General features: G+C 37.5%; 1 protein-coding gene across 1 annotated transcript; it reads right to left on the bottom strand.

Moving 5' to 3' along the window:
• Positions 1-5,727: 5,727 nt before the first annotated feature.
• On the bottom strand, positions 5,728-19,818 carry LOC117419364 (proline and serine-rich protein 2-like). Its single transcript, XM_034032056.3, has 4 exons — positions 19,559-19,818; positions 16,505-16,685; positions 7,384-7,630; positions 5,728-7,009 (listed from the first exon to the last, which is right to left on the bottom strand). Exons 2-4 carry the CDS (start codon positions 16,637-16,639, stop codon positions 5,757-5,759), a joined length of 1,635 nt encoding a protein of 544 aa, XP_033887947.3. The 5' UTR covers positions 16,640-16,685; positions 19,559-19,818; the 3' UTR covers positions 5,728-5,756.
• Between the last annotated feature and the right edge of the window lie 1,824 nt (positions 19,819-21,642).

Below are 21,642 nucleotides of genomic sequence, written 5' to 3'. Positions count from 1 at the left end.
CCATCATGTTCTCGTTATACTGCCCTTGGTAGAGGCATTCAAAGTCCAGTATATCCTGGTGGAAGCGCTCGCCTTGCTCCTCCGAGTACGCTCCCATGTTCTCCTTGAATTTATCAAGATGAGCATCAAGGATATGGACTTTGAGGGACATCCTACAGCCCATTGTGCCGTAGTTCTTCACCAGAGTCTCAACCAGCTCCACATAGTTTTCGGCCTTGTGATTGCCCAGGAAGCCCCGAACCACTGCGACAAAGCTGTTCCAAGTCGCTTTCTCCTTACTAGTGAGCTTCTTGGGGAATTCATTGCACTCCAGGATCTTCTTTATCTGTGGTCCGACGAAGACACCGGCTTTGACCTTTGCCTCAGACAGTTTAGGGAAGAGGTCTTGAAGGTACTTGAAGGCTGCCGACTCCTTATCTAGAGCTCTGCAAATTGTTTCATAAGGCCCAATTTGATGTGCAGTGGTGGCATCAGCACCTTCCGGGGGTCCCAGCCGTACTCATCATACTTCAAGGCGTCCAGCAAGGTCTTGATGCTGTTGTATTCCTCTTTGAGGTGCACCGAGTGAGCCAGGGGAAGAGACGGGTACTTGTTACCATTATGGAGCAGCACGGCTTTGAGGCTCCTGGATGAGCTGTCAATGAAGGACAGTATAACGAGAACATGATGGGAGACTACATTTGGGGGCTGATTCGTGAAAGTGATTTACAGTATAATCGTAAATCTCGAAAAACTACTCGCTTCTAAATCTTTTGTAGTCATTTTTGTATTACTTTAGTATAAATACATGTTAATTTGGATTCATATATTGTTTTTTCTGACTTTATGTGAACGAAAAGACACAAATTCACCCGTTTTCTCACTGGAAATAGGTACATTTCAAAATATCACTGTCCTGGTCACAAAAGCAAAGTTTGTGGGGAATAATAGCCATTTTCTATACTTTTGAGGCATAAGCAATTAGGAAATAACACTTACTACCCAGGAACAAAAAAAAAAAAAAAAAAAAAATTGTTACACAGTGTATTCAAACCTAAGATCACAGGTTCTTAGTACCATCAGGCCAGATATACAAATAAAGTACATATTTTTAATAAAAGAATTACACAAAAACATGGATATTAAGAATACAAAATGTATTAAACTTTGTTTATAAAGTGAATTGATTTTACAAAATAGAATGCAGGCCTGTAAGGTTAGCTATTAAAAGTGAATACACAAGTATATAGTACCAAATATATGTAACTGCTTTTTTTCTGATACCTTCATTTTCCCCTTTACACACACACACTGTATATGTATGTATATATACAATTCCCTTTATATTCCATTGATAAATGTTTATTTTTGAAGACAAGCGTAACATGACCAATAAGTTGCCACCTGTTCCATCAAAACATTACACACAAAAGACAACATTCCTCCGCCCAGGAGAGCAACCACCAAGAAAAGGTGTTAAAACCAATCCTCGCCCAGGACAACTGGAAGCTGCTAGAGACTGGAATATGCTGGCAGATGTTGGTCAACGGCTTATTTTTCCACCTGAGATTGCCACCACTAACCTTCGACCAGATATTGTCTTGTGGTCTGGATCAGCACGCCTTGTTCACCTGGTAGAGTTAACAGTGCCATGGGAGGACGCTGTAGATGAGGCGTATGAGAGGAAGAAACTGCGGTATGCTCAACTAGCCACTGAAGCGGAACAGCGAGGATGGAGAGTTCGGGTTTACCCAGTGGAAGTGGGTTGTCGAGGATTTGTGGCACACTCTACAACCCGGTTTCTCAGAGACGTCGGATTTAGTGGCCAAGAGTTGCGTCGCACAGTGAAGAACTTATTTGAAGCAGCAGAGAGGAGCAGCAACTGGCTGTGTTTGAGATGGAAAGATTCTGGCTGGGGACAGGTAAGTAAGCTGGGCTGAGTTGAGTGGGGGACGGAGAGGGGTGATGCTGGGACGCCAGAATCACCGTCGAGCCCTCTTGAGGTGTCGTGGGCTAGTCGACGAAACACTGAGGATGGAAGGTGCCCACTTGAAAACCCCAGAGATGTACCCTACTTAGCTCAATCCAGACGGTTGTCATGCTGATGCGCTGGGGAGGCCGCACTTTGGTTGATCCCCGGAGCCAGCATCGCAGCCGTTGTGTGTGCTGATGCGCCAGGGAGGCAAAATAAGCTGATCCCTGGAGCCAGCATTACACTTCAGCCATTAACACCAGACAGAAGGATATCTACATCATCATATGGAAGGAAACGTAAATGGATGGAGACGCATATGGATCACATTAGTTTACTGTAAAGCTACGTCTTAGTTGGTGCTTATCTTGGCGAGAGCCGAGTTCAAATCAGCATGAAGTTTTAACATCTACTCTCGTGTAATGGAAATCATGAAGAAAATACAACTAAAGCAATACACAGGGAAGAGGACATAAACATTTATCATGAGTCCCTATTAAATACATACAGATATATGAGGTGTAGGTCATTATAGAAAGTATATATTTATATCAACAAATATTTTTTGTTGTAGAAGACTTACAATAGACTAATCAATACAATTACACACACAGTTGTAGTCAAGTTTACATACCCCAATGGAAATGTATAATTTCTAGAAATTTCTCAAAAACAAAGAATTATAGGAAAAATCTTTTGTAACAAAAGTTTTGCTTTTGTGGATGAGGAAAAAGTTACAAGAAATGGATGTCTACAATTATTTATTTCAGTATTTTTTTTTGCAAAACCCCCAAAAATGCCAAGTCAAAAGTATTCATACACCGACAAGGAAAATTAAATTAATAGTAGTTGAGGCACCTTTATGCAATAATAACCTCTGTTAAACGATTAGGATATTTGTCAATGAGCTTTTGGCAAAAAAATTGTTCCAGTTCATTCAAATTCCAAGGACTTCTCTCGTGCACAGCCTTTTTCAACTCATACCAAAGATTCTCAATTGGATTTAGATCGGGACTTTGACTAGACCATTCCAGAACCTTGATTGTATTCTTCTTTAACCATTCTGAAGTAGATTTTGACGTGTGCTTTGGATCGTTGTTGTGTTGGAACGTCCAGTTGCGCTTTAAACCAAGTTTTGTAGTGGAGGGTTTCAGATGTTTGGCCAATATCTTTTGGTACGCTATGGAATCAATTTTACCATGTATTGGAACAATTCTTCTACTTGTTCTTGGTGAAAGAACCTTCTTTCTTCCAGACCGAGGGAGTGTTGTGACAGTACCATGAGTCTTGTACTTCTTGATAATAGAAACAATAGTTGAAATTGGGATACTCAAATGCTTGGTAATCTTCTTGTATCCTTCTCCAGCTTTATAACAATAAATATTGTTCTGCCTGAGGTCTTCAGATAGCTCTTTACTTTTTCCCCATATTGACTTATTGGTAATGACAGCAATCATCCTATGCCTAACCCTCTCTAAGAATGTTCACATACAATCCAGCATTTTCTAGACTTTAGTAGAATAAGGTTCTGCATTATCATAATGAAATTTCGTTGTAGACAATATTATAATAGCATCAAAGAATATAAAATACTTTTGAATGAGCATTTTTGGAGTTTTGCAAAAAAAAAAAAAAAATGCTGAAATAAATAATTGTAGATATTTATTTTTAGTAATTTTTTTCCTCATCCACAAAAGCTACAAAACATTTTTCCTAAAATGTCTCGTTTTCAATGACTCGACAACACCCACAGTACAGAAATGTTCATTAATGAGCAACAAAATGAGAATACGTAAAAAAAAATCCCTGGAAATTAATTTTCCTGATAAAGAACGTCTGTACAACACTGAAAAAAAAAATAAAAAATAAAAACTGTACTGCTGAACCTCGTCTTCTTTAATATTAGCATCACAAGGGTATCCATGTATTATAAAAAAAAAAAATAGATGGGCCTCTTCAGTGAGTTACTGGAAAACAACTCCATCTAGGGTTTCTGTGACAGTATAGATTACTTGACCTTCGGTCTTGTAATTTACGACGTCACAGAAATCCCTTGATGAAATTAATTTTCCTGTAACTCACTGAAGCCCATCTATCTATCTATCTATATTAAACTTGCTTCTGTTTCCAGTGCTACAGTTAGGTATACGATTTGGTAAACAACACATACAACATACAGATATAGTATCAGTTTGACAGCAGATGACCAGAGACAGCCATGGCAAAAAGACTCCTATTGCATAGCAGTTTCACCCATTTCAGGTTTTAATACAAACTTGATGAGCCATAGTACATTGTTAACAACCTTAGGTGTGTCTTCTTAAAAACTTACTAAAACCAGGAATGGATCAAACTGCTATGTAATAGGAGCCCTATTTTCCTCCCTGAAAGAGCTCAAGTAAGACCTACAATAATATTTAGCAGTGGAAAAAAAAAAATAGGTGAAACCAATATAATAATTAATACGTGTGTTGCATTTTGTTACCAACCATTTTGGTGACTAATACAGATATATATATATATATATATATATATATATATATATATATATATATATATATATATATATATATATATATATATAGAGAGAGAGAGAGAGAGAGAGAGAGAGAGAGAGAGAGAGAGAGAGAGAGAGAGAATACAGATATATATTATATATATATATATATATATATATATGAGAGAGAGAGAGAGAGATCTATATATCGAGAGATATATCTATATATCTATATATATATCGAGATACATAGATATAATGTATAATGTTACTATGCTACATTATATCTATATCTATATCTATATCTATATCTATATATATATATATATATATATATATATATATATAAAGTAGCATAGTAACATTATACATTAATTCAGAGAAGTCTTTTTGGTAAAACCCAAGAGAAGGCAGGATGCAGTAAAATGTCCAATATTTGGCAAATGCCTAACTTATAGGATCATGAACAGGTACATTAAACCCAATCAATTTAAAGAATGCAGCTGTAAACAGTAAATTGTATTATGTAAATAAGATCTGTAATTCCATTAGAATTGCTGCCATGGATTTGAAAATGTTAAGTCTCTATTGATCAAATACAAAATGCACACCATTGCACCTATGGATTGTTATGTGGGTTAACCCTTTCATATGCTACACAAAACTTATTTTGATGAAAGCATATGAAAAGAAAAATCCCTTTACTATGGAAAGTGATTAAAAGCAGTGCTGTACCACAATGCCATTTACTACGTAATAGCAAACTAACTTTTTTCTGTCATACACAAGCATAACCTACATGCTTTGAAGTAAATACAGCAATGATCGATCTGTCACAGTCGTTATGTCACTTGTTCAAGTGGCTTCATTTTACATTATGATATATAAAGCTGTAATATAATTTATATGACATCCAAAATATAAACTCCACTGACATTATATTATGGAGCAGGTATCTAGATTACTATGAAAGATGGATCTTTAAACATTATTATTTAACATCCGTAATTCTCTGTTGACCTTTTGGGAACATATTGGGTGATCTCAATAATATAGTAAAAACCAGAGCACTAATAGATCCTTTAGCCTTGCATCCTTTCTTTTAGGTATTTCAGCCACCCAATTAATTTTATAATCTTCATAAGATACATAACCAAATCTGCACGGATCTCCATTTTCATCAATCGGTTTTCAATGTGTTTTTCAGTACATACCAGATTTATTCATGACCGCACCACTGCACCTGTTGACCCATAATTAACACTGTACAGTATGTACATTTCTTTTTCCAATAAATAAATATTTATTTTACTTTAGAAGACCAAGTTTTCTCAGGGCTTCCCTTCTTGATTCATCAGTGGAACTGCGACCAGAGAACTGAACTGTAACTCCTTGTGGTCTAAAACCAGATGTTTTGGGTACAGAGCAAGTCCTCTTTATGTCTAGGGACCTGCTTTTGTTTCCACTAAAACTCTTGGATCCATTGTGGTGAGAAAACATTCCTGTGGAACAGGCATCTGGTCCAAATGTGACTGACTTCACCCTTGAGTAAGCAGGCAGAGCTCCTGTTTCAGCACTACTGTCACTGTTTTGAGGTGCGTTGGACATAATCTCAGTGTTGATTGAAGGACTGTAACTGGGGGGTACAACCATGGACTTGAGGCTAATTCCTCCATGGTGATCAGTAGAGGCTCCTTTTTTGGCAATGTTATTATCATTTGGAGGTCCATCAGACAATGCCTCAGTTTTGCTAGGAGAGGCTTGACTTGGTTTCACAATCTTGGACTTGTAATCACTCTGCACATATAGATCAACTGAAGCTTCTTTTTTGGCACTGCTGTAATCACTATCAGGTTCATTAGAAACTGTTTGAGTTTTGCTTGTAAGAACTTGACCGGGGTTCACAACTATGGACTTGTAACCAGTCTGCCTGTAGTGATCAGTTAGGGTCTTCTCTTTCACAAGACCCAGTTTGGACAGCGCTTCAGTCCTGGTTTGTTCAGGTGCTGGGTCTCTAAAGGATAAGCTCCTGTGTGAGGCCTTTCTCACTGCCATCTCCTCCAGTTCAGGGGAGAAGTGGGGAGCCCCGGTTAGGTTGGCTAGCATCTGTACTTTGCGTTCCTGCACATTTACAGAGGCTTTTGAGATGGTCTGGTTATATTCCTTGCCACTCCCCATGATAATGATGTTGCTTGGAAACCTACCAGGCTTTGGAACAGTTCCTAGTTTGCCCGAGTTATCAGCAGATAAGGAAGGACTTTTGTCCCTTAAACTCCTTCTCCTCTCACCCAGAATTGAGGTTGGAGACGTGTGCCCGTTCCCTGCCTGTCTCTCTGAAATCTTTTGGGCAATTACGACAGGAGTGGGAATGGAGCCTATAGGGGGAAAATAAGCAAACGAGTGTTGGCTCTGGTCTGCCAAGGTGTCTGGCAAGGGTCTGTCCCACTTTGGAGATGTTACCATAGGTGGAGGAGGAGGGTAATAGTCTAAAGGGTGGTAATTTTCAGTTATCTCCTGTTTTAGTTTAAATTCATCCTGTTGCTTTATGTAGATCTTCCCGACTGAAAATACATAAATACATACATACATAAATAAATAAATAAATAAATACATACATACATACATACATACATACATACTTAAGTAGGCCATGAACATACACTTTATATTGTATATAAATGTTGATAGTCTGACCAAACAAACAAGGGGCTGCTTCTCCACAATTAACCAGACCGAATACTGATCATCATATTCTCATCAGCCTGATATTATTTGGTTCCTACTGTATCTCAACTTTGTGTCTACTGCATGATGAAGCAGTAAACCAATCATCAAATTGCAAGACCCACAACAATCCAACTAGATAACAGTTGTACAATTCAAGATGCTCAGTTATGGTAAAGGGTTTTTTTTTTTTTTTTTTTAATCTCTTTACCTGGCAATGGGGAATGGTTAATAGCATTTCTGTATTCTGCTTGTTCAGGGTTTACTTGAACCAGATCAATGATTTCTTCTTTTGGGCTTGGAGCTCTTTCCTCTATGAAAGTCAGAGTAGACCTGTCATTCACAGCAGTACTGTCCCCAGAAGACAGGTCTTGTTTTTCCAAAGAATCTATGGTTTTCTCAAAAAACATTAGGCACTCCTTTTCCTCATGGGTCAGGGACTTTAGGGCATCATCCTCCTGTAGGAACAAGGTAACAAAAACAATTTTGGTTACTTGATATATTTTTGAGGTGTCTCAGTTCATATTAATCTCCTAAGATTGAAGAGTGAGCAATCCCCTTTGTCACTGGTCTAAAATCCACTTATTGATGCTTATCCACCAAGTAATATTTACATTGTTTGTGGTGGTCAATGGTCTATACAGATAAACAGCCAGTAAATAAAAACTTCAATGGTGAGCATTAAGTCATAAATACAAAGGCAATAAAGGCACTCTATATAACACAGCATGTTTATTTATTTATTTTTATTCTGCCTTTGTCGAATGATCTGTAAGTAAATAGTGCCTTAGAAACCAGATAGCAACTGTGCTATTACACCAAGCACCTGCTTTGTGTACATACCAAAATTAACCCCTCTTAAATATTACGTCTCGTACCACTTTCACACAGAAATACTGCTACTGAGACGTTTAAAAAATTCTTTAAAATACCCATTCACACAGCACGGAATTGTGCAATCTATGCTAGTATAATACCGTCATAACCCTTTCACACAGCCAAAGGGATCATGCGAGTACAACTTTCAAACCTGTCAGTCAACAGATAGTTTTCATGGCAACAGAAACAAATCTAAATAAATAAATAAATAAATAAATAAATAAATAAATAAATCAGAATAACGTGGGTAAGCTATTTAAAAAAAAAAAAAAAAAAAAAAGGAATGTTATATATATATATATATATATATATATATATATATATATATATATATATATATATATATATATATATATATATCTATCAATTTATTATCTTTTAATGAATGGAGCTACAGAACTGTAGTGTACTGTAAACTTCCCTGTGCTCACTTTGTCCTGTTTATTAATATGTGTGTATATATGTGGGAACATTTAAAGAAAAATATTTAAGTGGGGAAGCATTATTAATATTATTTTCATTTAGCCGTCTGATACCAACTGCAGTGTATTAAAAGTTGTAGGCTTGTCGACCATCAAAGTGCCACATTAGTAGCTGCCACGCCTAGAATTGTAAAAAAAGTTAACAATTCCTTAACTTCTTCCGGTCTCCAATTACTACCTTGTTCTTGATCAGCCATTATATCTGAAAAAAATGAAAGCGTGTAACACCAATGATAAAAATACCCAACACGTCCGGTATACATGCAGTTACGTGGGATGTTGACTTTCAATCCACGGCCACTATAGTGCTTCAGTGCCGACATAGCATTTCACACAAAGGAGCTGACGGTTCAGACGCCGTAAAATACGATGGCTCCATGACAGTATAGGCAATTCACACAGACCAAAATGCCGCATCAGTGCCAGTTCTGTGCCGTCATAACTCGTCTGTGTGAAAGGGGTACTAGTAACCAAAATAGAAAAAAAATAAAGTTAGACAGATCAGAGAACAGGTTTACAAAAATATATAAACTACATTTTAAATGCATCCTTGTGTCACAACAATGTGCATTCACTCACTGTGCCACCTCATAGGATAAACAAAATGTCTTGAGGCAATCAAAGGAAAGTTAAAACCATCAGCAGGTGTGCACGGCAAGCACACAATCACTGGTTAGCATTCTTTTGACTGTTTGCCATCTCTAAGATTACATTTATGTAAAAATGGCTAAATGCTTGAATAGAAAGCCATCATTAAAGGCTTTTAATTGAGCCTAGTTATCAAAACTGAAGTTACAGCTAAACAAAGCAGGTGTTCCACAGACGATCTGTCAGATCTCTGTATTAATCTTTACTGTAACAAAGCTACATTCATAAAGCTGAAACTCTATACAAGGTATCCGGTTATAATTATGAACTTGTGGGGTTAGGAATAAGAAAGATCTACAACAAGGTTAAATGATACAGGTACCAACAAAGACGGGGAGAAGTGGAATTGTACATGCAGTAACTGGCTAGGTTTTTCATTTCCTGTTGAATTTATCGTCCCCTGTCCCTCCATTAGCAGTATGCAGTAAGCTAGGTGGATGGAGTCCATTACACTGTTATTGTTTAAGAAGAATATTTACTGCATTGTGTGGTTTGTGTTTTTCTGTTGATTACACATGAGAATGTCAACCTTCAGTAAAACCCTTTCAAAAACAAAATTGAGATGCTGCCCAAATTAAAAAAACAAAACAAAAAAAAACTGACATTCCTTCTCATTAACAATGTATTTCAGCCAGTACCCAGTTAAAATAGCCAAAGGGACTGAATGAAGGAGAGAGAATTAAATTAGCTAAACTCTTTTCCCCTCAGACTAATGAATGGTCTATTCATTTCTAATATTTTTATTTTGTATACCTATAAAATAATAAAATCAAAAGCCTTTTACAAAATTGACACTTCGGTATGCGAGAAACAAGTGACCTTCCAAGGCACAAGCAAGCAGTACACCAACGAGTGTTCTAGTAAAATCCTCCCCCGATACTGCTGTAAATACAAAATACAGCTAAGCCTATTGGGTTCAAACTAAAACCTGTACAACTTAAATGCAATTTAGAAGTAGTATGTTAGCAAGATAAAGACATAAAACCAGAGTATATGAATAACCTGGTCTGGTGAGACTGCCTTTAAGTCCATAGCTACCCAAAACAAAAATATATATTTTAAATCTTGCACTTACTTTAAGAACTATTTTTTGCGGTCAGTAAGTTAGTTTTAGTTAAATACTAAAATGCTTGTGTAGCAGTGGGGCAGGAAAGATCCCTGCACACAAAGAGAAGGGGCAAAGCCCTGATATAAAATGTAGTATTTTGTATTTGTATTATAATTTACGGTGGAAAAAGCAGTGCGTTTTTGTTTAGATTTTTTTATTTTAAAAACCTGTGCAGAATGTGATCGAGGGATAATCACATAATTGGTAGCTGGTTAATCCCTTGGTCACTAATATAAAAAGCCTGCAGCTCTCCCTGTTTGGTGTGGGTGTTCGGAGGAGGAACATGTGTGAGAGAGCGAGAGAGGACAAAAAGAAACTAAAGTAAAAACAAACCAGTGAAAGCGACTGCCTGGCCTGACCTGGGGTTTGCGATTGCCCGGCCTGACCTGGGTTTTGCGATTGCCCGGCCTGACCTGGGTTTTGCGATTGCCCGGCCTGACCTGGGTTTTGCGATTGCCCGGCCTGACCTGGGTTTTGCGATTGCCCGGCCTGACCTGGGTTTTGCGATTGCCCGGCCTGACCTGGGTTTTGCGATTGCCCGGCCTGACCTGGGTTTTGCGATTGCCCGGCCTGACCTGGTTTTTGCGATTGCCCAGTCTGACCTGGGTTTTGCGATTGCCCGGCCTGACCTGGGTTTTGCGATTGCCCGGCCTGACCTGGGTTTTGCGATTGCCCGGCCTGACCCAGCGCCTGGGGGTCAGTTCCCTCAACCTGGGCTCCCAGACACCCAGGCTGCACCCAAATATCTGCCTGCGTGTGTGTGTGTGTGTGTGTGTATCAGTTCCTGCTTCTAGCCTGACGTCACCACCTCAGCCATCCCTGTCACAGCTTGGTTTATTATCACATAAATACACGTCTGAAATACCTTGTCATTGACATAATTATATGTTAATTCAACAAAACATCCAAATGTATCTGTTCTGTTACACTCAAAATGGAACATGGTGTAATTCCTAAAACAAAGGTTACCGAGAACCTCTAGAATTTGTGATGTCTTACAATTACAATTCAGAAAGAGCAGGGCTCCAGACAAACTTGTTGCCTTAGGAGCCAATGGCTACTAGGCCAAAAATGTTGGGTGCCACATCAAAATAGTTGGGCACCACTTTAAAAGCAAGTTGGTTGCTTCCATATTCAACTGCTTAAAATACAAGAAAAACACTAAAATGATACAAAAACAGAAAAGTATTGTTTGTACACACTGGTTTGCTGCCTCATTGTTCGTCTATGCTCCCACACTGACTTGCTCTGCCTTGCCTGTCCTCCATGTGATCTGCTGTTCTGGCACTACACCTGTCCTCAAATGCTGCTGCTGGAACCGTTCTGCTTCCTCATGTTGTCATTTTACAATCTTTGATGTAAACAAATGTATGTATGTATGTACACACACACACACACACATATATATATATATATATATATATATACACACACACACACACACACATACAGTACTGTGCAAAAGTTTTAGGCAGGTGTGAAAAAATGCTGTAAAGTAAGAATGCTTTCAAAAATAGACATGTTAATAGTTTATATTTATCAATTAACAAAATGCAAAGTGAGTGAACAGAAGAAAAATCTACATCAACTCAATATTTGGTGTGACCACCCTTTGCCTTCAAAACAGCATCAATTCTTCTAGGTACACTTGCACACAGTTCTTGAAGGAACTCAGCAGGTAGGTTGGCCCAAACATCTTGGAGAACTAACCACAGTTCTTCTGTGGATTTAGGCAGCCTCAGTTGCTTCTCTCTCTTCATGTAATCCCAGACAGACTCGATGATGTTGAGATCAGGGCTCTGTGGGGGCCATACCATCACTTCCAGGACTCCTTGTTCTTCTTTACGCTGAAGATAGTTCTTAATGACTTTCGCTGTATGTTTGGGGTCGTTGTCATGCTGCAGAATAAATTTGGGGCCAATCAGATGCCTCCCTGATGGTATTGCATGATGGACAAGTATCTGCCTGTACTTCTCAGCACTGAGGAGACCATTAATTCTGACCAAATCCCCAACTCCATTTGCAGAAATGCAGCCCCAAACTTGCAAGGAACCTCCACCATGCTTCACTGTTGCCTGCAGACACTCATTCGTGTACCGCTCTCCAGCCCTTCGGCGAACAAACTGCCTTCTGCTACAGCTAAATATTTCAAATTTTGACTCATCAGTCCAGAGCACCTGCTGCCATTTTTCTGCACCCCAGTTCCTGTGTTTTCGTGCATAGTTGAGTCGCTTGGCCTTGTTTCCACGTCGGAGGTATGGCTTTTTGACCGCAAGTCTTCCATGAAGGCCACTTCTGACCAGACTTCTCCGGACAGTAGATGGGTGTACCAGGGTCCCACTGTTTTCTGCCAATTCTGAGCTGATGGCACTGCTGGACATCTCCCGATTGCGAAGGGAAGTAAGCATGATGTGTCTTTCATCTGCTGCAGTAAGTTTCCTTGGCCGACCACTGCGTCTACGGTCCTCAACGTTGCCCGTTTCTTTGTGCTTCTTCAAAAGAGCTTGGACAGCACATCTGGAAACCCCTGTCTGCCTAGAAATTTCTGCCTGGGAGAGACCTTGCTGATGCAGTATAACTACCTTGTGTCTTGTTGCTGTGCTCAGTCCTGCCATGGTGTATAACTTCTGACAGTAAACTGTCTTCAGCAACCTCACCTTGTTAGCCGAGTTTGGCTGTTCCTCACCCAGTTTTATTCCTCCTACACAGCTGTTTCTGTTTCAGTTAATGATTGTGTTTCAACCTACATATTGAATTGATGATCATTAGCACCTGTTTGGTATAATTGTTTAACCATACACCTGACTATATGCCTACAAAATCCCTGACTTTGTGCAAGTGTACCTAGAAGAATTGATGCTGTTTTGAAGGCAAAGGGTGGTCACACCAAATATGGATTTGATTTAGACTTTTCTTCTGTTCACTCACTTTGCATTTAGTTAATTGATAAATATAATCTATTAACATGTCTATTTTTGAAAGCATTCTTACTTTACAGCATTTTTTCACACCTGCCTAAAACATTTGCACAGTACTGTACATATATACATATATATACACATACAACAGTAAATACGCCAACTTGCAAGGAAACCGGCAAACACGATAACATATCCTATATATACAGTAGTCTGTCACGTATCCGACTGTGGTGGAACCAGAGGGCGGATATGTAAAAAATCCTCTTTTAAATACCATTAGAAACAGCTGTAACAATTACTATATTCACACAATTATTGTTTTGAGATTAAACTTTTATTAGGGAGTGCCTCTAAATCCCTCGTTTAGAAAGACACAGAGTAGCTGTCTGCCGTGTGGGTGCGTGCATTTGCTGCTGAGTGACAGGCAGGAGAGTGAGACGGAGTTTGAAGCTGATACGACCCGCAGGCGAACAGGATTTATTTACATATCAACACACTGAATAGCTCACATAACACTACAAGCAATGTAAATACAACACGGTCAACAAGAACTTTGGTGGGGTCTACAATCTCTGAACTAATCTACTCCGTTCAATAATAAACAAACTCTGGCTACTCGCCTGGCTGTCGGCGGTTGTGACTTGCTTACTCACTCTTCGGTATCCAACCCTGGTTCTGGTTCTCTCTCACTCACTCAAGGTGCTGAAGAGCTTCATCGTGGCAGACAAACGGTTATGGCGGATATGTGATGGGCGGATACAGGGGATTGCAATTCATATCGCCCGACGGCTGGGACAACAAGATTTATGTGACGGACAACAGGTTTTATTGTTATACATTGCCCGTTGGACAAATAGTTTTGATTTATTTTTCCTATGTTCGTTCTGTTTCTACAGAGCCACACAAGTTTCTGAAAACTGAATTGCGCAAGTCTACACACAAACATTGAAAATGTTTACGCCCCACTCCTATCACTTCTGATTGGCTAGCTGATCTACTATGGTTACAAAGAACCTGAGAAATGGCTGCCAAGCGAGCCTCTGGCAAGGCACAGACTAATCTTTAAACTTCAGGTATTATTTACATTTTTTGTAAATTAGCAGATAAGTGATACTGCTTTCTTAATACATGAACCTGACATTTAAATGCAGCAATCTAGTAAAGTTACCAAAAAAAAAAAAAAAAAAAAAAAAAACAGTCGCTAAGGTATTAGCGTGTCCTGGGATGTGTTTTTTTTTTTTTTTTTTAATAAAACAACCTTAATTTTAGTGTTTAGAAGCATTAATACAAACTTTCTCTGGCAAAAAATGTAAGACTTTCTTTCGATTTTAGTGTTGCTAACCTAGTTTGCCATTTACCATATTTGCATTTTTATTTTTTTTAATTTAAATACTATATTAAAAAAAATACTTTTTTTTTTTACTAGATTTGAAAATAAGTGCTATAAATTATTGGACATGCACAAACCATCGATTTGTGAAACTATTACAATATGATGATTGACAAATATGTTTATAATGACAGAAATTAAATGCTTATATATGACATTATCTGTACAATATTTTATTTGAAAATAAAATAGACTGTAAATCTCATGGCAGTGTTTATGTATTAATTCACGTACGTATTTATTTTTCAGTCAGAGTAGTGCAGGAAAAGAATGTTGCCCTCCCAGAGAAAAAAATAAAAAACATCAGGGTATGAAGCCAGGATCCCCCTGTTGCAGCAGTGTTCCAGTTAGCCATCATGGGACAAGATGTTAGATGAGGGAAAATAGTTAAAAAAAAAAGTAGCTAATAGAAATAAACAAAAGAAAGCATTTTGTCTTTGCAGAATCTAATGCTACTGTAAATATTGCATGCATGTTGGTAGAGAAACAATGAATGCATGCAGTGAAACTTGACAGGTTATACACAGTCCTTTAAAAATGTGGGGTTCAGCAGTTACAAAACTGAAAAAGAAAAAAAATCAGAATTCCACAAAGCAGCAGTAATAGTTGGCAATGATTTTGTATCCGACCCTGTTAATCACTAATTGATTGACTGTGTTCACTAAATAAAACCAAAATCCTACAAGTTATATTCTATCTTTTTATGTGTGTTTTGTGAAATGGAGAGGGGGCAAGTAGATTTTTCTAGCATTTTGTCCCTTGGACAAAAAGTTTCTCAAATTGCATACCTCGGGGATACTCGACGGATTACTGTATTGCTAATGTAATGTCATGGCATATTAGTAAGGGATACACGAGCAAGAACATAGACATAACAGATACCAAATCAAATCTTAACTTCTGTGTCTACAGCAAAGATACAATACAAAAGCTCTTCATCCTCTAAATCAGGACCCTCACCCTCACTGGAGTAATCACAATCACTCTCATTCTCCAAAACTAACTGCATTGCGAGAACGCTTGTCGAATTCCATTTTACAAAATTAGCTCTCTGTTTTCACATAATCTCACCCAGGTTCAAAGTTCATTGAGCCTTCCCTTCAGTTCATATGACTGTTTTAAGCCTGTACACACATCACATTTCAGCGCTGTTTTAAATGATGCAATTGAAAAACAAACCAGGCAGCGCTGTGAAACGATGAAAGGGTTAACAGGAGTGCACTGGCATAATAGTGCATTCATACGTATTGCACATAAAAAAAATTTTTAAAAAAAAATGAAGTGGGAGATTGCACTTTTTGTATTCTCACTATTCTTTTTAAAAGCTAGCGAAAGGCAGTATTTTTGTGTTACATGTGCCAATGGTGCCTAACCCTAAAAAGATCTGGAGCCTTGAAGTGATTTTCAAGCGCTCGCTGAAGTATGAAATACTCCTGTAAATTCGTACCCTCGCTTTCATTTACAGTATGATGTGCACCCAAATATTATGACATTCAGATACCACTAAAGATTTAGCCTTCATTATCCAATCACAAGACAGCAAGACAAATAAAGTATGTTAGGAGCTAAATTCTGATACTCGCAGAAGTTTCATCACAGATACCTAAAATACAAGTGAGGGATAATAAGCTATTTGTGGATAACTTAAAAAAAAAAACAACACAGTCACAAATTAAACCAACTGAGTCATAAAACTACTGAAAGGAAACACTCCAACTGTATTGTATTAGAAAATGCCATTCACCACTAAGGGTAATATAAATAGTCAGATGTGGCCTAAAACATAGCTTAACTGTATAATACCACATTCAAAGGGGTTCCTTATCATTGAAATTATACAGTTATAACTTTTTTGTATTGCTTTTAGGAAATGCAACTCCTCATGAATAAGTCTGAACACTTACAAGGGTGGAGCTCCGTGAATGAGAATTTTTTCTGAGGGCGTCATGGCTTCCATTCATACCAAAATGCTGCAGAGTTTTTGGGGCAATCTGATATTCCATTGTTTCTGAACTGGATTCAATATACTGTCTTGGCATTGTACTCCAAATGGTTTTTTCAAGCCCACTCTGCCATACCAAGCTTCTGAAAATGAAAAACGTTAAAAGAGAAATGTGTTCATATTTTTCTGCAATTTAAAAACAGGCTCAAACAAGTACATTCATAGTCTTGATCAAATAGTTTTTGTTTTAGGGCTGCAGAGTAAGATGGAACCAGAGACCTTTTATTCTAAAGAAACAACAAGAGGCAGAAACTTAAGACACAGTCCTAATAACAGATTCTTATGATAGTGAGCAGGGGTGAAATTCTGCCGGATTTATTTAATCTGCTTTTCATCCAACGCGGATGCATTCCATCCACTCACACAACGTTTCTCAAATGCATTTTCATTCAGCACAGTTTGTGCTGCTTGCATTCTGTTTCCTCACACTGCTTCTGTTAGCTGCTATTGGTCACCATTATAGTCAGTATAATCACTGCATGTTGACTGGCCGAGCTTTCATTCCGATCTGATTTCATTTTGGCTTGCTTCACAAATCTCTGCCCATTTCGCTTTGTGTCAGTGCTCATTCGTTGATCAACGAAAGAGACCTTAACAGTGCAACATGAAAACAGTGGTGTGGAGTAATTATCATTTAATGCAGCGGAGAAACCATTTGAATATTTGAATGACCATTGCTGCACATGAATTTGAAGGCAAAAATCCATGTCAGTGGTCACCATTAATTACATAGTCGATAAATAGTAGGGATTAACATAAAAAAAAGGATCAACAAAGTGCTGCTTCAGATTTGGTAAGCAAGTCAGAATCGGGATTCAGATGGAGGTGTGCGTCACGCTTTTCAAACACGGGCCCAACTTGCAAGGTGCATGTTAAGCTTTGTTATCAACGGTGTGTTTCGTTGTGATCCTAGTATTTTCTGTTATGAGGACAGTAATAAACAAAAAACAAAATGGTGAGGTGTTTTTTTTTGTACAATGCCCCCTTTTCTAAAACATTTTGAAGAGTTTATTTGTGAAATGTGAGTTTTCACTTGTGTGTACATCTAAAAAAAAAAAAAAAGAGGCAGAAGTCAGAAGTAAACCACAATAATTATTATTTTATGAAAATGTATCTTTTGCCACTGTTTCTTGTGCAGAAACCACAATACCAGGAATAAAAATTTATAAAAAATAAGTCTACTTTTATACTGTTTCTGCCTGACAAATCTTTTTTTCTGAAATAGATCATGGTAATCTACACAGAACATATTATTGTAAGACAAGTAATAAGCACAAAATAAATAAAAGAAACAGGGATATATGTACTAATCCAAGGCTATTACTGTAGCATGGCCAGGTCCTGTTGTAGGTGAGTACCCAGGGTCTGGAAAGTATGGGGATGATTTCAGAGAATACTATGGAGATTAAAATGGCCAAGTACATCATTAGTAGTAGTAGTGCCTGTTACATAATACATTTGAGGGGTATTTTAGCCCCTATTGTGCATTGTTTGACTTAGACCTTTGTGTATCATTTTGCCATAGCAGTTTTTTTTTATAACACCATCCCTTTTTTCTTGAAATAAAACCCTTTCTACAGCAGTTACTGCAGTGTGCAATATTTCTTAATGCTTGCCATTTAAGATTTAACTTAAGTGTTATATTACAGTGCATGACTGAGTGATACATGCAGAGGATACAAAACTTTGGCTTCCTTGTTTATGGCGAATTGGTTCATTGATCAGTTATTTTTAAGGCTTATTTTGTATTTATAAATGTATCGTGTACCGATATGTATACATTTCAAAAGTATTTATTCATTGGCACTCAAATGGTCTCAATTTTTAAATGTTAACACCCGGCTGCGCATAGGAGTACCTGCACTTTTCTGTTGAGAATTTCACCCCTGCAGGTGAGAATTAAACGAATTGTAGTCACCTCTTTCAGTGCTCTCAAATAACAATCACAGGGTCACAAACAGCAGAAACCATGGAAACAATACTGACACTTCCCTACGTGGAGGTTGTTATTGCAATTACATATCATTAAGTACTAAACATCATGACTGCATTTGTATGCGTCTTTGACTGAGGATAATCAAAACACATTCAGTTCCGCCGGTACTATAATCTGTACCATGTAATCAAATCGTTTATATTATTAAGTTGTCCACCGCCGTACAGGATATGCACTAATTAAAATATGTATACATATTTCTGCGTTTTGAAATCGCCCAACTTTAAATATCAGCGGCACAGGTAAGCTACACTATCTAAGTTTGTGTTGTGGGGCAGCGTCCACAGTAGACAAGTAAACAGCAATAGGTTTGTTCTGGATCTGGGAGACCATTTACTTCTAATAAAGGACTTTAAAAATAGATTAAGCTACAGTATTTTTTAGATAACACACACATAGTGTTATAGTGTTGTCCCATTTTCAAACGTCGTTTGTAATTAACTATACAGTCAGATAAGTTACAGTAGTTCGCTTCAACACAATGCGTTCTGAGACTGTAGACAGTAAGTGTACGCTATATATTCTAGATCAGCATATAAATAACACACTTTCAGGGAACCACAAGAATTCGAAATAAAATTCGTTTAAATTCAGAAGGCGACAAAAAAACTGCTGTCCTCTGCCTACATTAAAACTTGTTTTTATTTCACCAGTAGCAAGCAGTTGTATAATAATTTAATTACTTAAAAAAACTTTATAAAAACTTCACAAAAGAAGTTGACAGACTATTGATACATTTGAAAGAAGACATTCAGTTGTATAATCTATAAAGACGAATGGATATTTAAAACTGCAGTCGAGGAAATATAGTTAAGGTTTCCAGGGAAATTCTACAAAGTTAAGTTACGGGTCTTTGTATAAAACAAAATACATTATTGTTTAAATAAATGTAGATCTATAATGCAGACATCGTTAGTAAAACCCAAACCAAAACATAATATATTTTCAAACGCAACTTACCTTGGAAAGTGTATTTGGATTACACGAAATCTTCTAAACCCCAAAAACAGTGCCTTTTACCAAAACATTTACAAAAATATTGGCACTTGAAATACTGTCGCTCTCCTTATTTTCTAAAGATGTACAGCTTGTTGTACGCTCTACCTTCTCATTAGCAGCCTGTTTCAACAACCAACAACAGCTAAACCAGTCTCATTGCTGCGACAAACGCGCAGGCGCAGAAAGACTAACCCACTCTCCACCCTCTCCAGAAACTTCAAACTAGCTTACATGTTTACATTAAAGAGACAGGTGCCCCACATACCATTACATTTGAAGGCTCCTGATCTACAGAAGTAAGTGCTATGTTTGCAAATAATGTTAATACTGTTGGCTAATATATTCTAACATATAGTATGTAATGTAAACTTACATTAAACTTCTTATTGATTCTCCCAAGTTTAACATTGTCATTTTAACCACTGACCCAGCACTGGTTTCCGTTGACCTTAATGTTACTTTTCTCCTATAATATTTTATTACTTTTGGTTGGGGTCACAAACTTATAAACAAAAAATACCTTTGAGATGTATATATTTTTTAGAACTGATCTTGTATACAAAAATAATACCTTGGGTCAATATGACCTGAGGTACTGTATTTATCTGTGATATTTTCAATATGTTGAAGTACTTCTCTTAATGATTTAAAGTTGCTTTTAGTTTTTTGGGTGATGGGAGGGAGTGCAGCTGAAGCAGGACAGCCTCAGTGACAGCTGGTTCTCATCTCATTTGGATCGCTGTGGAGATTTTGCTTCATATATCATCCTGTGCATGATTGTGGCCCCAGAGGTTTTTATTGATATTGAGGTAAACGCAGTAGGTCAACAATTGTGAATGAAAAAAAAAAAATCCATTCTTGATTGGGGTGTGTTATTCATTATCTTGTTTGATTTCAGGAAGGTTTCCTCCTTGCTCATTTTTCAGAAACTCACCTCATGTTCAAAATAAAGCATCATAAAAATACCCTGTGATGCCTTCAGATATCATACTTTGTTTTAATAGGTCTGATGAAACCCTCTCTAGCAGCCATGTGGACACAAATGTGTGTACATACAGTTGAGAAAGAATTAGTATGCACCTTTTCTATTTTATATTGTTGTGACACCATATATTATTATTATTTATTTCTTAGCAGACGCCCTTATCCAGGGCGACTTACAATTGTTACAAGATATCACATTATACATTATACAGATATCACATTATTTTTACATACAATTACCCATTTAAACAGTTGGGTTTTTACTGGAGCAATCGAGGTAAAGTACCTTGCTCAAGGGTACAACAGCAGTGTCCCTCACCGGGGATTGAACCCACAACCCTCTGGTCAGGAGTCCAGAGCCCTAACCACTACTCCGTATGCAATACAAATGTCCAGAATATTACTTCTGGAATTTACCATGATGAAAGGAATTAACAGACAGAAAAGCACAATTGGTGCATCATCTGAGAGAAAGAGTTTATGCCCCAAAGAGATTTTAAAACTTTTGAAATGCATTTTATTTAATGTATAGAGGACTTTTCTGCTACACTGTAACTCTGAACTACACAGACAGGCTGCTGCTACTACCTGCAACAGCAGGACGTTATAAATATCACCTGCAAGTCATGCTGTTTTTCCTAATGTTGTTTTTGTAATACTGGTACTTGTAACATTTCACAAATACAGTACCCAGAGCTAATATTTTGAATATGATCTTAAATAACATTTAATTTACCCTTTCTATTGCCTATTAGAGCACACAATGTAGCTACCTTCTTAAATACACCCACACTACAAGTTTGTTCTGTATTCTGGCAGAAGGTAAAGGTATTCTTCATGGTTACAGTTAATCCTTTTCCATTTTTATGTCTTAACCACTGTTATGTGAGATAAAACCATAGTAACCATATGTGAGATAAAACCATAGTAACCAATTTCACTTGCCTATATATATATATATTTTTTTTAAGAACCAGAAGTTTGTGGTACTTACTGGGGAATCACAAAGGAAATTCCATTGAAAATGAACTGAACATTCAGCTATTGTGGGTAGACAGAAC

Source organism: Acipenser ruthenus, chromosome 14, assembly GCF_902713425.1.
Source record: "Acipenser ruthenus chromosome 14, fAciRut3.2 maternal haplotype, whole genome shotgun sequence".
NCBI lineage: Eukaryota > Metazoa > Chordata > Actinopteri > Acipenseriformes > Acipenseridae > Acipenser > Acipenser ruthenus.
Note: the sequence above shows the minus strand (reverse complement) of the source record. Positions and strands in the feature narration are given on the sequence as shown.